Here is a 15,543-nt window from a genome sequence, read left to right as displayed (position 1 = left end):
TTTAACGGTTTTAGGGACAAACTAGAATGCATTACATTACACATGAACGTTAAAGCTTTTAACGCCTTTTTGAAACGTGGATTGTTTTAAATATTTAAACCGAGCTCGTCTCCACCGAGGGGGTGAAGGTTTGAGGGGTTCTTCTATTTTTTGGGGGGGGTTCACGTCCCACTTTTTCCTCTCTCTCTCTCTCTCTCCCCCGTGGAAAGAAAAAGAGAGAGAGAGACAGACTGAGAGATCAAGAGAGGGAGAGATTGCGGGAGGATCGGCCTCGCTGCTTTAGCTGGAGGCTACAGTCTTACGTTGTCATGGTAACAGAGAGGAGGAAGAGGAGGAAGAGGAAGAGGGCTCTGGGTAAGTGTATCCTGAGGGAGAGCATCTCCACTGGTCTGTGAGCTCACCTCGGGGCCGGGATGGGAGAACACACCCGGGGGGAAGATCACGGCTGGAAAGCAGCCAGGAGCAGGTTTAAAGGATTAGCTTTTATTTATTTATTATTTTATTTATTGCACTCTCCAATTTATTAAGTTCTTCATTCTTCATGAGACATTTGTGGAGAGGAGCAGCCTCGCCGTGGTCTTCATTTGTTGCAGTAGTTTAATCAAATTGTTCTGTTTTTTTTTTTTTTAAAACTCTTCTGGTCAAATACAGGACGGGTTCAACACTGAGCTGTGTGAAACTAGTGCAGCGCCTATTTAGGTCGTGTGTGTGTGTAAGTGAATGTTTATGTGTGTGTGTGTGTGTGTGTGTGTGTGTGTCCACTGCGGAGCCCTGAAGCCCCGCCCACCGCTGCTGCATAGAGCGCTTGTTTATTCAAAGTTTATTGATGTCGGGCAACGTGTCAGAGTCCAAAACGCACCGAGCAAAACGCATCAAGTCTGAAGGAAGAGGAGGAGGAGGAGGAGGAGGAGGAGGATGAAGAGGAGGATGAAGATGATTAGCACAGGACGTACAGACACAGACTCCTTTCCTCGAGGTTTGAGAGACTTTCTCGCTGCGAGAGGGCGGAGAGTCTGGGTAGGAGGGAGGAACCAGGAGGCGCTTAGCTTAGCTTAGCTTAGCATGAAGACTGGAGGCAGGAGGAACCGGATAACCTCGCTCGGTCCCGAGTTCAGAGGTTTTCTTGTTTATTATCCGTCCACAAGCATGACATGTAAACGAGCTGCTCTCACCTGCTGTCCCTTTAGTGAAAGTGATGTAAATATTAATAAGCTGTGATGTGGAAACTGCATGAAATTTGTGCTTTGGGAAGATTTAAAGGATATATTTCTTTATTGGTGATGAACAAATGAATGAACGAGTACTCTGCAGCCACCAGGGGGCAGCAGACCTTATCCTTTAGTGAACTGAAGTGGCTTTGTGTGTCATTTCCTCCCCCTCTCTCATGTCCTCTGCAGGCTCTAAATCCAAAATCCTGGCTCCTCAGTGGGACATCATGGCCAAGCGTCTGAGCGAAGCCGGCCGCCCCTCGGTCTCCATGCAGGACGAGGTGCACGAACTGGACTGAGCGCTCTGCGGGAACGACCTCTACTACGAACCCCAGCGAGGTGAGCGCGCTGAGTCGTTACTGTTGGATTTAAATTGACAACGAGGTGCCAAACATCTGTCGGGGGGGATTTAGATCTGATTTCCTCGCTGAGTTAGTTCAGTCTGAACCAAAAAAAACAACATTATTGCCCTTTTTTTAATTTCTGGTGGCGTTCGTTCATGTTCACGCTGACTGAGCTGAAAGCAGGAAGTCACACAGGCTGACAGGGAGCTCATTCATTGGTCAGTTTTAGAGATGACATCATCATCATCATCATCATCATCGCTATGTGGACCAACAAGGGGAACTCAATATTCACATTTCATGAATCAGATTTCATCCTATTGGGCTGAAAAAAGTGTTTGAATAAAAATAAAAAGACAGAATCTTGATGTTTCATCCGCACCAGAGTTTGATTGACAGATTTCACAAAAACTACTGAAACCAAACTGATTCAACATCAACTTTGTATGTTTACTCACTGCTCATTCAGTGAGTAAACATACAAAGTTAGTACTTTCGTTATTGCTTTATTTCCGAAACGAACACGCTCTGCTGTTTTTTGTACGTTCCTAACATTTTATTTATGTCTTCTATGTACTGTGACAAACTAATTCCCCTTGTGGATGAATAAAGTATACATCTATTTACCAACTATCTGTAAAAACACATTTATTTGTATTTTTTTCCCCAGTTGCACAGCAGCTCTGAGCTGTAACTAGTTGTAGAAACAGTAATATTTACATGTCCTGCTCCTAATCCTGTTTCTTCCTCCTCCTCTTCCTCCTGCAGCAGAGGGTGACATGAAATGGAAAAGGCACTTTCCAACCAACCACGGCCCTGAGGGCAGCCGCCGAGGAGACGACGCCATCGGTCACCTTTTTTGTTTTTTCTTCTTCTTGAGTCCGTTCGGGTCCGCCACGCCGCCGGAGACCAAAACCTACCCGACGACCCGCCGGCCGGCTTCTGGCCGCGCGTCGCCCCGAGGAGACGAGCCTGACTGTACAGGAACTGTGTTTATTACTTACATTTCTCGTTATTACCGTCACTGTAATTATCGTTCTTGTTATTATGATTTTTTTTACCAACTATAACTCCGCTTATTGTTTGTCGATCAAACGATGGAACTTGTGAAGTTTCATGAAAACTGCTTGCAGAGAGAGAGAGAGAGAGAGAGAGAGAAAGAGAGAGAGAGCCCTGTGGGAAAGGGTGGAAGGACTGTAACATAAGCCACTTGCATCTTTTATTGTCTTTTTTTTGTTTGTTTTTTAACAAATTAAATTCAACGAGGAGACACTTTTATTTCGGTTGCCAGGAGTTAACTCCTTGTCTTTTTTTTTTTTTTTGTCTGATTTAAATTTGAATGCTTTACGGGAAATCTTCTGTTTCGTGAGCCGCCCCCCCCCCCCCCCCCCACCCAAGAGAGAGGTTTAACTTATTGAGAAAGACTTGCTGTTTTTTCTACCTTTTTCACAAGTAAATGCATCAATGCTTAGATAATGTAATTAAAAAAAAAAAAAAAAGATAATGGATCTTTTCCCCCCTCTTCTGTTGGTGTCTGTGCACAGGTGAGAGGTGTTTTCTTACTCACACAGGTATGCAAACAGGGTATATGCAAAACTTCCATTCCAAATTTGCTTCATATGTTTTTGAACCTTTTAAAGAAAAAAAAAATCAGTATTTGAAGACATTCAATGGACAAACACAGCCATGATTTTGTAATCAACCTTAAAAGAAAAGAAAGAAAAACAACCAAAAATCCAGAATGTGTTCTGCTTTCATGTCATTTTGTCGATGTGTTTTTCTTTTTGTTCAGTAGAAGTTTGTCTTGATAGAAAACATCAGTCAAGAGGTCGATGACAAGGAAATACACAAATATACAAAACACCTGCTGACGGGTATTTTTGTCACATCCATCTCCACCTTTTTAGATCTCGAGCTTATTGTTCGTCCCACAGCGCGGAAATGGTCGTAAAACTTTATTGACGAGATGAAACAAAACATTAAATATGATGAGAATCAACCGTAAAACAGGACGGAGACGATACATGTCATAGCTATAAAGTATTTTCTCAGGAAGAAACGTTTTAAGAATTAATATTGGAGATATTTACCCCCTTTTTTGATGTTTTTGAATGTATTATAGATTTAGATAATACTGAGAGAAGATCGAGGTATTTAAATTAGTTAAAATTAGCCCCATCTTTAACAGCTGCAACTTTAAAGCGGTTTACACATTAATGCATCAATAATAACACTAATATATATTATTTGCACTTTAGGCAAGTTTATTTGTATTTATATATTACTTTAGGTATATACCTCTATACTATACCTCCTCAAAGAAGGGCTTTTATGTATTTTTTTACACTTTTATTGCTGCTAGTTTTCTATTATCTGTGACTAAATACTGAGAATATTTATCAGTTAAAAAGGGCAAAGCACCTCTCCACGACCACGTAAGCTCATATATATGTACCTTAACTTGCCTAAAGTCCAAATATATATTATATGATTGTTGCATTGATGTGTAAACCACTTTAAAGTAGCAGCTGTTAAAGATGTCATCTGTGCTGGTTTCTCTGTTTTTCTCTCAAATTGGATGCAACAATCTGCTTTTATCTGAATATTTACTGGTCCAGGCTTCGTCTACAATAAGAGTTTAGTTCAGATAGTTTGTTCGCTGCAGGAACTCCATGTTCATAGTTTCCACTCGTCCTTAATCATCGATCAATGCTCTCTGCTGTTGTTCTCGGTTCCAGCCCGCTTGCTGATAGCTGCAACCTGATGACTGAGCTCTGTGGTTCTTTACTTCAGTGTCTTCATGTGGGACGAAAGTACACAGATGATGTCATCACAGGGTACTCGCTGAAAGAAACGTTTCGCTCTGGAGATCACTTAAGACGACGCGGCGGCCGGTCAGCGGGGTCGATGCGTTGTGGTCCCATCCTGTATCGCATCATCGTCCATCAGCAGGTTTAATCCCCTCATCCCGTGGATTACATCACCGGATGCCTTCGTTACTGTACGTCCATCCTGGAGCGGCAAAGTGGTGGAAAGTATTCCTTAAAATTACTATTTTTAAGCTACTTGTACTTAAGTATTTCCATTTCCTGCTGCTTTAAGTGTCTCAGAGTGAGAATACTGTATCATAACTATCAGATTAAGTCATTTAATACATTATGTAATAATATTGGTTAAGATGAGATTCTGTTGATGACTTTGTATTATATGAAGTAATTCAAATTGAATCTACGTCTTCCAGCTGCAACATTAAAGTGATAAATGACTGATTGCATTAATAATTATAGTACAATGATATAATACACACAATATTATAAAATGGGTTCATTTTGCATTAGGAATACTTTTGCTTTTGGTACTTCAAGTACAGTTAGACGCTGATACTTGTGTACTTTTACTCCAGTGATATTTTAAATGCAAGATTTTTACTTATAAATGATCATTTTTAATGCATTTGATTCATATAGTGCTTTTCTTCGTACTGTAAGTCACTTTACAAAACATAAAATATCCTAAAAGCAATGCAATAAAACAAATACATGCACACCGTGATGCATTAGGTGGTTTTAAATTGGGATTTGAATGTGCAGTCTGGGATGATTAAAGACATTGTGTGTTAACAACCAAGTGAAGGAGTCATTGAAACATAAATGCAAACCAGTGTTTAGATCTCTAACCTGCAGGAGGAGAGTTTCTACACTCTTCTGCACACCAATGCACATCCTTTATAACGCTGCGTAGAGAAGAAGGAACAGGAAGCTGTGAGCCTGAGTCCTTTCCTCAGCATGTGTCTCCAGCACCTGCGGCCTTAATGCATTAAAGGAGAGTATTTTTTTTAAAAATGATGTCGCTGCTGACTTTAATGACTCTGTTCTTGATGTATGGGGCTTTTACTTTTTACACCTGGCTCTTTCTGAAGTAACAAAACAAAGCGACGGTATTTTGGGCGCAAGGTGTCACCTTGTCTCGTGTCACTGGATACGTGTGAGGATTCACACTTCTTCTTTAGACTCTTAAAGTATTCATCCCCTCTGGAGGCCCAGCAGGACGCAGCAGGGTCACTGAAGGGCTGAACGTTCAGGGAAGTCTTGGAAAGCGTGAGTACGATACTCAAAAATGAGTCCATTGTGTGTTTTCTGTCAATTTAACATACTTTAACAAGCCAGTATTGGCGTCCTTGAGACTGTATTACGGCTTCGCTGGTGCACACACCTGCTGCAAATGATGTTAACGAGGGCGGGAAATACCTCCTCACCTGCTTTGAGGTTTTAAAAGGGACAGAAACAGTTTAGGGCATTCTTTCAGAGCTTTTTATAACATTTGCAATGGGAGAGAAACTGTCCATCAAGCGCGTGCTGATGCTACCGTTAGCATCTGAATGTGTGTGAGCACCGAGCATCACGGCTGTAAAGAGCAGTAAAGTTATAACTGGTGAATGGTTTATAACAGAGGAATATATGGAAGCCCATTTCCGCCACAAAAAAAAATTAGGACCAAAAAAAGATGACATTAAAAAAAAATTCCTTTTTTTTATTTTTTTGGTCCTAATTTTATTTTATTTATTTTTTTTGTCCTAATTTAAAAAAAAAAAATTTTTGGTCCTAATTTTTTTTTGTCTTGGAAATGGGCTTCCATAATAATACGAGGGGGATACTTTTTTTTTTTTTAAAGTAACCTAATTGTTAAATTGTAAATTCTACATGGAAGAAGATGCTACATTAAACTTTTTGCTACTACGTCATTTAATGGGAAAACGGCTAATATGTTTTATTATCTTTAATGTGTTTTAATTACAAAAGACAGCAAGGAGGGGGAAGTACATAAATGTAACCGTAACTGTCTCACTGGATTTGGCTTCTCTTGCGTTGACCTTTGACCTTTGGTTTGGTTATTTACCTGATTTCTCGTAGATAGCAGCAATTAGCTTAGCTATCAGGAGTCCAGCACATAGCTGGCCTTTAAACAACATATTGTTCCTTAACACTGTGGTTTTTTGTTGTACATATTCAACAGACATGATGTGTTGGTTGTTGAGCTTCAGAGGGGCTGCTGGGTAATATTTAGTTATTTATGGACTGTTTCCATGTTTTTTTCGTCAAAACTACACCGTCATAAATGTCCTCATGTTTGCTCACAGCTGACTTATGGGATTAAAGTACAGATGTGTTCAACATTTAAAATGACCGCTGTGCTTAAAATATTCATCACACACACACACACACACACACACACACACACACACACACACACACACACACACACACACACACACACAGAGCTGCGGCGGTGAAACGGTTAACCGCAGATGCGAGAAGCGCGTGATCGTGTCTGAGCATGTGCACGAGCTGCTGCTGCTGCTGCAGTCAAGTAAAATGTGTCAATTTCCACCGGACAGCAGGAGCAGCGTGCAGGGAGGAGGAGGAGGAGGAAGAGGAGAAAGAGGAGGAGGAAGAGGAGGCGCCGCCGGTGCACAACTCGACGAGCTGCAGACCGACACCGCGACGCGCAGGACGCATCTCCCCGGGTGATGTGCTCGATCCGCCGGCCTGCACGCTGAGGGAGACACCGCAGAGCTCCACCTGAAGGTAAAGAAATGACAAATAAAATATGAATAAAATACTGAAAAACCTGCGGAGGATGATGCGTGTCCGTCTGCTGGAGTCAACATGGCAGCGTGGCTGTTCAGGAGGACGTATTTATGAAGCTTTTGAGTGATACAATGTGATGTTTTTCTACATTTAACCAGCTTTAAAACATCCTGAGTCAGTGTGTGCTCACAAGCTTCACGAGGTTTTATTAACACTTTAATTCCCTGTAATGAATGCAAAGTAAATATCTGCTCATAGTGTTAGAAAACCATATTATTTTACTGCTCTTCAGGACCTCAGACACAGGAGCAACTGGAGGTGACCTGTGTGTGTGTGTGTGTGTGTGTGTGTGTGTGTGTGTGTGTGTGTGTGTGTCATGGTGCCTTTGGATATTTTCAAAGATGCTTAGTAAGGGATAAACGTGTTTCCAGGTCCCCTGCGTCAAATTCCAGAGGTGAGGAGTCTTCCAAGGCCGACTCTATATGCATTGAATGGAGGGGGGCACATTTAATGCCTCCGTTGCATAATATACACTCACCTTAATTGTTTTTGCGTTATTGTCATTATTATTTACTGAGTTTCCCTTCCCGATTGCAAACGCAGTGAATTACTGTGAAGCAGAATTAGGCTTATGGGTGTTTTCGACCACAGCGGCATGTTTTCCATTTATGCTTTAGGTTTTGGATTGTTGCGTAAAATAAAGAACATTATGACACTTACACGTTTTGTTCAACAAGATGAACAACACTTTGACATAGTTTTTTAGCATGAATGTGTTCAACATTAGCACAAAGGCAACGATCCGGCTGTGGACGGCTCTTTACTTTCTGTATTAAACAGAAACATTAACTTAGAGCAGCGGAAGTGCAGACATGTTCACTTAATCTGCTGGTTCCAGGACTCCTTCCTGCAGCTGCTGCTGCTGCTGCTGCAGCGCGTCCTGCAGGAGAGCCGAGTGAGTCCGAGGTGTGTGTGGTGGTCCGTGTGGTCTTAGAACCGGCCCTTGAGTTGTGCCGCACTGCTCAGTGGAGGAGGCGCGATGGAGGAGGCGCGATGGAGGAGGCGCGATGGAGGAGGCGTGATGCTGCATTGGAGCCTGCGCGTCGGCCCGCTCAGTTTACGAGGACGGCGTCGGCTTCGGTCGTCTCTTGAACTAACTTCCCTCCGTGGAGTTTTCACCTGCAGAGGATTCCCATCGTTGTTCCAGTTCTTTGTCATATTTACAGATGCATAAGCTGTGTGATGGATTTCCAAAATCCCTCATTGATTTACTCCATATAAGGATGCAGTTCACTTTCATTTGGGGCCAGATAATCCCTCCTGCTGCTGCTGCTGTGTTGCCTTTATTCCCTCTCAGTTTCACCCCGACTGTATTGATATTATAGATATTTATACCTCGAGCACCGGCCTTCACAGCGAGGGAATAACCCCGAAATGACCCCGAGACAACCCACCTCAGCTGTGTGGACACTCGGTCTCAGAGGTTTTTTCCAGCTTCTTCTTCTTCTTGTACGAGACCTTGTAGGGTGTGATGGAGCGCACACGTGTACAGCAGGTTGAAGGCACATAGAAGGTCATCGGCGAGGCAAAATGTCGCCGTGAGAACACATGGAGACGAGTTCAAAGACATGCAGCCGCCGACGAAGTAGTTTGGTCACTTTTATGACATTTAAATATGTGAATTAGTTCATAATTGGGATGAAATTGCAGTATAGAATTGACAGATGTGATGAACCTCTAACCATATTTCTAGGGTTTTTGACACATTTTCTAAAGAAACATATTTCTTCTATGAATATATATATATATATATATATATATATATATATATATATATATATATATATATATATATATATATATATATATATATAAAATTTGAAAAAGAAAAAACTACATTGAGAAGAGGTCTCTGCCCCTTTTAAGCTTTGTGTCCACGTTAAATATTTCACTTTGTTAAAAGCGGCCGACAAACCTTGTTTTTGACATATTTGTTCCTAAAAAAAAACAAACCCTTTGCAGAGCAGCCAGCATCAATTATTAATGGTCATCTATTGATTATAAGCTTCTTTGTCTAAAAACAGATTAACATGCACATGCATATCCTTCCATCGGAGGCCCAGCGACTCTCCTCCGCTGCGGCACGACGACCCAAAAACCCTCTGCTGCTGCTGCTGCTGCTGCTGCTGCTGCTGCCGCTGCTGCTGCTGCTGCTGCTGCTGCTGCTGCTGCTGCTGCAGGGTCTGTAATCTACGGGCATGACCCACATGCTGCTCAGGACAGACGGCTTAAGCCGCTGTGTTTTAGGGTCTTTCATTAAACTGCAAAGAGCTCAAGAGCTGTAATGTGTGTGTGTGTGTGTGTGTGTGTGTGTGTGTGTGAGTGTGTGTGTGTGTGTGTGTGTGTGTGTGTGTGTGTGTGTGTGTGTGTGTGCTGAAGAGGAGGATTCTTTCAGAACCGATTTGAACTTTAAAGGTCAGTTTGTCTAATAATTGTGTGAATATTTATCGGGCGATAAAAGAGACGGACTGGATCAACCGACAGATAGACGGTTGCACAGAAGAAGAGCGACCCCCCTCCCCCCACCTCCTTTTCTTCATCCTCATCCTCTTCCTCACCCGCCCGGCAGCTTAGATAACTCACCAGAAAAGATTAAAAGTCAGAGTTGATTGCGACACAGTGTCCCACATGTGGAGCTCTCAGGCGACGGAGTTCAGGTTGAGTTGAAGGAATGAACCTCATCAAGCTGTCGGACAGTTCTGTGTTTATGTGTTTATAAACTTTCTATAGATGAATGACCAGCTGCTAGTTTCTTCTGGGCGTTACTGACATCATTAATATTGTAAGTTGTTATTGGAGCTTTTACACTTCTTTTTGCCAAGTGTTGCCTCTGTTACTGATTGAAAAACCCAGATCTTGCGGATACCCGACCCGTTAGCTTCCCGATGCTAACCGCCATATTGAATTAGCTCCATGACGGCTCTTTTATTTTAAAGGTTATACGTCGACACATCAACTTCTACATCCGCTATGAAACGTTAAGGACAGCACAGTTATAAATCTCAGGCAACAACAGATCAATAAAACACACACACACACACACACACACACACACACACACACACACACACACACACACACACACACACACACACAGGCTCTGCTGGCTGAGCTGCGTTGAGGCTTTTAGTCTCTCGGCTCTTTCAGAAGTACTTTTGTTTGTGATATCAAATACTTGAGTCTCTGGGGGATGAATTAAGAACTCCTTCATCCAAATGTTTTGACAATCTGAGCACGAGGTTGTTGTAAATAAACATGATGTCATCAGACCAAAATAAGACCTTTTACTTGTGACAGCTCCTTGTTTCCCCTATTTATTTATGGTGATAACCATCAGGTTAGACCATTAAGACTTAGGCCATTAAGACTTAGACCATCAACACTTAGACCATCAACACTTAGACCATCAACACTTAGACCATCAACACTTAGACCATCAACACTTAAACCATCAACACTTAAACCATCAACACTTAGACCATCAACACTTAGACCATCAACAACACTTAGACCATCAACAACACATAAACCATCAACACTTAGACCACCAACAACACTTAGACCACCAACAACACTTAGACCACCAACAACACTTAGACCATCAACATTTAGACCATCAACACTTAAACCATCAACACTTAGACCATCAACAACACTTAGACCATCAACAACACTTAGACCATCAACACTTAAACCATCAACACTTAGACCATCAACAACACTTAGACCATCAACACTTAGACCATCAACACTTAGACCATCAACACTTAGACCATCAACAACACTTAGACCATCAACAACACTTAGACCATCAGCAACACTTAGACCACCAACAACACTTAGACCACCAACAACACTTAGACCATCAACACTTAGACCATCAACAACACTTAGACCATCAACACTTAGACCATCAACAACACTTAGACCATCAACAACACTTAGACCATCAGCAACACTTAGACCACCAACAACACTTAGACCATCAACAACACTTAGACCATCAACACTTAAACCATCAACACTTAGACCATCAACAACACTTAGACCATCAGCACTTAGACCATCAACACTTAAAATAGGGCGGATAGGATTTAAATTACATTCGACCTCATTCACATTCCTTGAAAATGTTGAGAAAAAAAAGGATTTTGATGTCAAATCACTTTGGATAAATAAATTCTTGGCCTGTTGAAGTGGGCGGGACTTAATCTTCTCCCGCATTGCTGTCTTTTCATCTTCCTTTTCGAGGACATCTGGGCCATAAAGAGTATTTATTGCGTCTTCATCCGCCTGCAGACGCGGCCGCGTGGCGCCGTGTGCGGCGTCACGGCCGGCTCGCCGTTCCAGCGGAGGAATCGATCTCGTCTTTTGCAAATTCGTCCAGATCCGTTTTATTTCGTGCCGCCTTCCCGAAAAAAAAACGTCTTCCCAGCACTCCCCTCCGACACGCGGCCAATCGCTCGATCGATAGCGCTCGGCTAAAGCAATTAGCGGCGACTGAGAAGCCGTAAACACCCGTCATCGGCCTTCAGCTCAGTCGTGCTGCGTGAGTGCATTCTGGTTTTTATGATTTATGATTATAAATGAACAGTTTGTTTGTTTGTTTCCAGCAAATTCATCTAATTAGGATGATGTGGAACAGAGAAAACCAGTGGATCCTCCTATTTTGGGAAGCTGGAACCTTAAAAAATGAATCATTTCTGCTCGATAACTAAAACAATGATGCACCAAAGTATAAATCACGCACTTGTTTCTGCTCAGCTGGTCGGTTTCCTGTAAGAAACCCCTCAAACTCTGCAGTATTTTCACTACGACGCGTGCATCGCGTCCCCGTGGTCTCCGCCATCAAACCGCAAGTGACCTTGCTTAAAATTTTTTTTTAAAGTCTGCCTCGGCGCCGCGCCACGCGAGCAGGGATTACGGCGCCGCTCGAGGTCGGCGATGGGTCAGGTTTCCTCTTTAATCGAGAAGTCAGAGTTCACAGCTGCCAGCGGGCAGTGAAAGGCCCCTCCTGGTTGTTGTTGTTGTTTTTAATTCAACCCTCGGCTGGCGGTCGTGTGTATATATACACCGGTGTGTGTGTGTGTGTGTGTGTGTGTGTGTGTGTGTCTTCTCTTGAGCCGCGCTCTCTCGCTTCATCGTGTTTCAAGAACACACACTCGGCCGGTGTCTCCCCCTCGCTGTCCTCAGACAAACCCTGAGACTGTCCTCAGTTCAGACGGCAGCCCGCCTGCACTCTGTGGGAGAGGGGACGACAACAACAACAACAACAACAACAGCAACAACAACAGCAACAGAATCAAATAGCAACCCAGTAGTGGGCGAGCAGTGCACTGCTGAGGCAACTAGTCAATCAACTATCTATCTATCTATCTATCTATCTATCTATCTATCTGGTTTCTCGTGTCACTTCACTGAAGTATAAGTGTGCTGGTTAGCGACGCGTCCGTTCATTCTCTCGTCTCTCCGTCCGTCTTACGACTCGCTCTCCTCCGGTTTCACGCCGTCGACAAATCCTCTAACGTAACAAATCTGTCAACGTAACCCGACCGGCTGGTGAAACGTCTCCAGACGTCGATACGACGCTCCGTCCGGCAGAAGACACGAGCTACTGAGCTACGGACGTTCAACACCTGCAATATTTCACCAGCGAGTCCATTTTTACACCCAAAGAGGAAGTTTCTCTTCAATTATTTCTCGCTAAAAGTACTACGATTTTAAAGTCAACCTATTTTTTTTTGTCTTCCCGCCTCTCAGTTTCACGTCTGAATATTGAAATCTTCATTTTCAGCACACCTGCGTCTCCGCAGACGGTGGACAAAGAGAGCCGACAGTTTATCATGTTTAATCTCAGACTTTTCAATGCAGTAAACCTGTTTTATTGCATCCAGACGAAGCTTTACGCTCAAATATCTGCTGGTTGGATGAGAGGAGCGCCAGCGTTTCCCAGGCGCTGAAAAGATGGAATGAGGAGTTGAAGGAGGTCAGGCGGCGGCGGCGGCGGCGGCGCTGACCCTCACATGAATCCCTTGTTCCTTGTTTTTTGGGAGAAATGTGCTAAATCCCCACGGACCCCCTCTGGAACCCAGCCACCCTTTTCGAAGACAAAAAAAGAGCCTCAAATTAAAAAAAAAAAATAGTTCTTCAAACGGGCTTTTGTACTCTGATCTCGAGCTGTACGGTCGCGGTTCTGACGCGTCGTGAGAACGCTTTCCTGTCCCGACACGAAGGCGTCGCGTCATCGGAGATGTGCACTCGAACCCCACGCGTGTGTGTGTGTGTGTATGTGCCGTCTTTGAACTCCTCCATATGACGCCATTTTGCCGTCGGTGTTTTTTATTAGAGCTGCGACGGGTGTAAACAGCGGAGAGAAAGAATCCGACCCCGCGTGAGGCCTCCAGGCACCTGACACCGAACGCCTGTGCGGGGGGGATTGGAAAAAGGAAAAAGAGCACATGATGTTCGGCGGTCAGATGATGGAGCTATACTTTACATGAGAGACGCCCTCGGCCGGCCGGTGAATAGCAGAGTGAGAGAAGACGTAGGAAAGTGCCGCCGCGTCGCTTCGCCGGCTCTAATTTCATTTTCCACATCACGTGTTTTATTGCCTCGTCCTTCGCTGAACTTTGACTGCGGCACAAGTTGAAGTGCAGCGTGGACGTTCAAGAGGAGGAGTTAGAGGCGCGCAGCATGTCGCTCTTCATCTTCTTTTTTTTTTTTTTACACGCGGTACTGCCTTCAATGTTCAAGAGCTGCTGGGAAAGAAATGCAGAGAATTGAACTGATTGAGGAAGTTACACCAAAAATGACACGCTGCAACTTAACCTTTTGGAAATCCTCCCGCTCCCATTTTAAGTCCCAGCATGCCCCATTCAGTCAATCTTTTGGCATAAAATACGTAATATTTTTCCATTTTTGAATCGAACGACACAGTTTTTTTGACTGAAACTCCTTCCTAACAGCCCAGACTTTGTTTTATTGTGATTTTTGTTGCATATTTCCATTCTTTAGGTCCTAATCTTTCCATAAAGGTGTCTTATTGACGCTCCAGGAGGCATTTTTGGGGAAAACTGGTTCATATCATGCTGGATGTTCATAGTTAACATCAAAATGTCTTATTAAAGTGATTGTTTTGCAGATATACATTTTTTTCCAAGACTTTGCTGAATAAATACATACAATAAACACAAGTATTGGAATTAATTTGGGGTTCCTTCAACGACTCAAACAGGGAAAAGGAGGCAACATTGGTTCCACAGTTCATCGTACAGAGACGATATTACTCAGAGGAAACGCCGTAATGGACCTAAAAATACAAAAATGACAGTTTGACGCATCATTGCCTTTGTGTCATTATCTTTACGCCTCTTCTCTCCTTTCTCCTCAGCCCTGCGCCGCATCATCCGAGACACAAAAACCCCCTTTTTTTTAGTCTGTGAAAGTACAAGAGAAAACAAAAATGGCCACCGCGGAAACCCCGCGGGCCCCCGTGCCCCTGACGGCGCTGTCCCGCTGGTACCTCTACGCCATCCACGGCTACTTCTGCGAGGTCATGTTCACGGCGGCCTGGGAGTTCGCCGTGAACTGCAACTGGAAGTTCCCCGGCGTGACCAGCGTGTGGGCGCTCTTCATCTACGGCACCTGCATCCTCACCGTGGAGCGGATGTACCTGGTGCTGCGCGGGCGCTGCCGCGTGCTGCCGCGCTGCCTCATCTACACGCTGTGGACGTACCTGTGGGAGTTCGGCACGGGCCTGCTGCTGCGCCAGTTCGACGCCTGCCCCTGGGACTACTCGGGCTTCCGCTACAACTTCATGGGGCTGATCACGGCCGAGTACGCCGTGCCCTGGTTCTGCGCCTCCTTCATCGTGGAGCGCTTGGTCATCCGCAAGACGCTGCGGCTCCGGATCCACGGGGGCGGCGACGAGGAGGACGAGGAGGACGAGGAGGACGGCGGCGATGGCGGCCGGTGGAGCCGCCGGGTGGATGCTGTGGGAGGAGGAGGAGGAGGAGGGAGGACGAGAGAGAGGGGAACTGACGCCAACGGCTACCTTAAAGGGGATTAAATGAAAGGAAGGACATCTGAAAGCTCGCCCGAGCACCCTGGGACACCAGCTACACCCTTCCTCCGCCACTTTTCATGAGCACCCCCCTCCCCCGCCCCCGTTAACGGACAAACGGTCCGCTATGCACACTGGGCTATCAGAACAGCCGTGAAAACCAAACTTGACTTAACACTGTGCATCATATGCATCTCATGACGACCCACTCATTTCCACGTGGGGTCGACCCGAAGGAGATCTCGGTCTTGGACGACTCGGATTACACTTTTAATACCTCC

The 15,543-nt window shown here is 44.3% G+C and overlaps 2 protein-coding genes across 4 annotated transcripts in view; both read left to right on the top strand.

Moving 5' to 3' along the window:
- The window catches only part of mta1 (metastasis associated 1), a 37,565-nt gene extending 34,735 nt beyond the window's left edge, over positions 1 to 2,830 (top strand). For 2 of the 3 annotated variants that reach the window (XM_068580149.1, XM_068580150.1), the window contains exons 18-19: positions 1,398 to 1,547; positions 2,321 to 2,830. In XM_068580149.1, coding sequence (XP_068436250.1) covers positions 1,398 to 1,507 — 110 coding nt within the window. In that variant the 3' untranslated portion in view covers positions 1,508 to 1,547; positions 2,321 to 2,830. The remainder of the gene's footprint in view (positions 1 to 1,397; positions 1,548 to 2,320) is intronic. The other variant, XM_068580151.1, reaches the window with a different exon arrangement.
- A 4,152-nt stretch (positions 2,831 to 6,982) lies between these two features.
- Positions 6,983 to 15,268, top strand: tmem229b (transmembrane protein 229B). The gene is made up of 2 exons (XM_068580577.1): positions 6,983 to 7,137; positions 14,591 to 15,268. Exon 2 carries the CDS (start codon positions 14,663 to 14,665, stop codon positions 15,266 to 15,268), a length of 606 nt encoding a protein of 201 aa, XP_068436678.1. The 5' UTR covers positions 6,983 to 7,137; positions 14,591 to 14,662.
- Positions 15,269 to 15,543: the final 275 nt, after the last annotated feature.

The sequence above is a fragment of the Clinocottus analis genome, unplaced genomic scaffold (assembly GCF_023055335.1).
Source record: "Clinocottus analis isolate CAN_PGR_092001 unplaced genomic scaffold, fCliAna1.0.p SCAF_17, whole genome shotgun sequence".
NCBI lineage: Eukaryota > Metazoa > Chordata > Actinopteri > Perciformes > Cottidae > Clinocottus > Clinocottus analis.
The sequence above is the reverse complement of the archived record's forward strand: the minus strand, read 5'-3'. Positions and strand labels throughout refer to the sequence as shown.

Excerpts from the sequence above, each read along its gene's own strand:
- tmem229b (XM_068580577.1), top strand. The coding sequence starts at position 14,663 with ATGGCCACCGCGGAAACCCCGCGGGCCCCCGTGCCCCTGACGGCGCTG.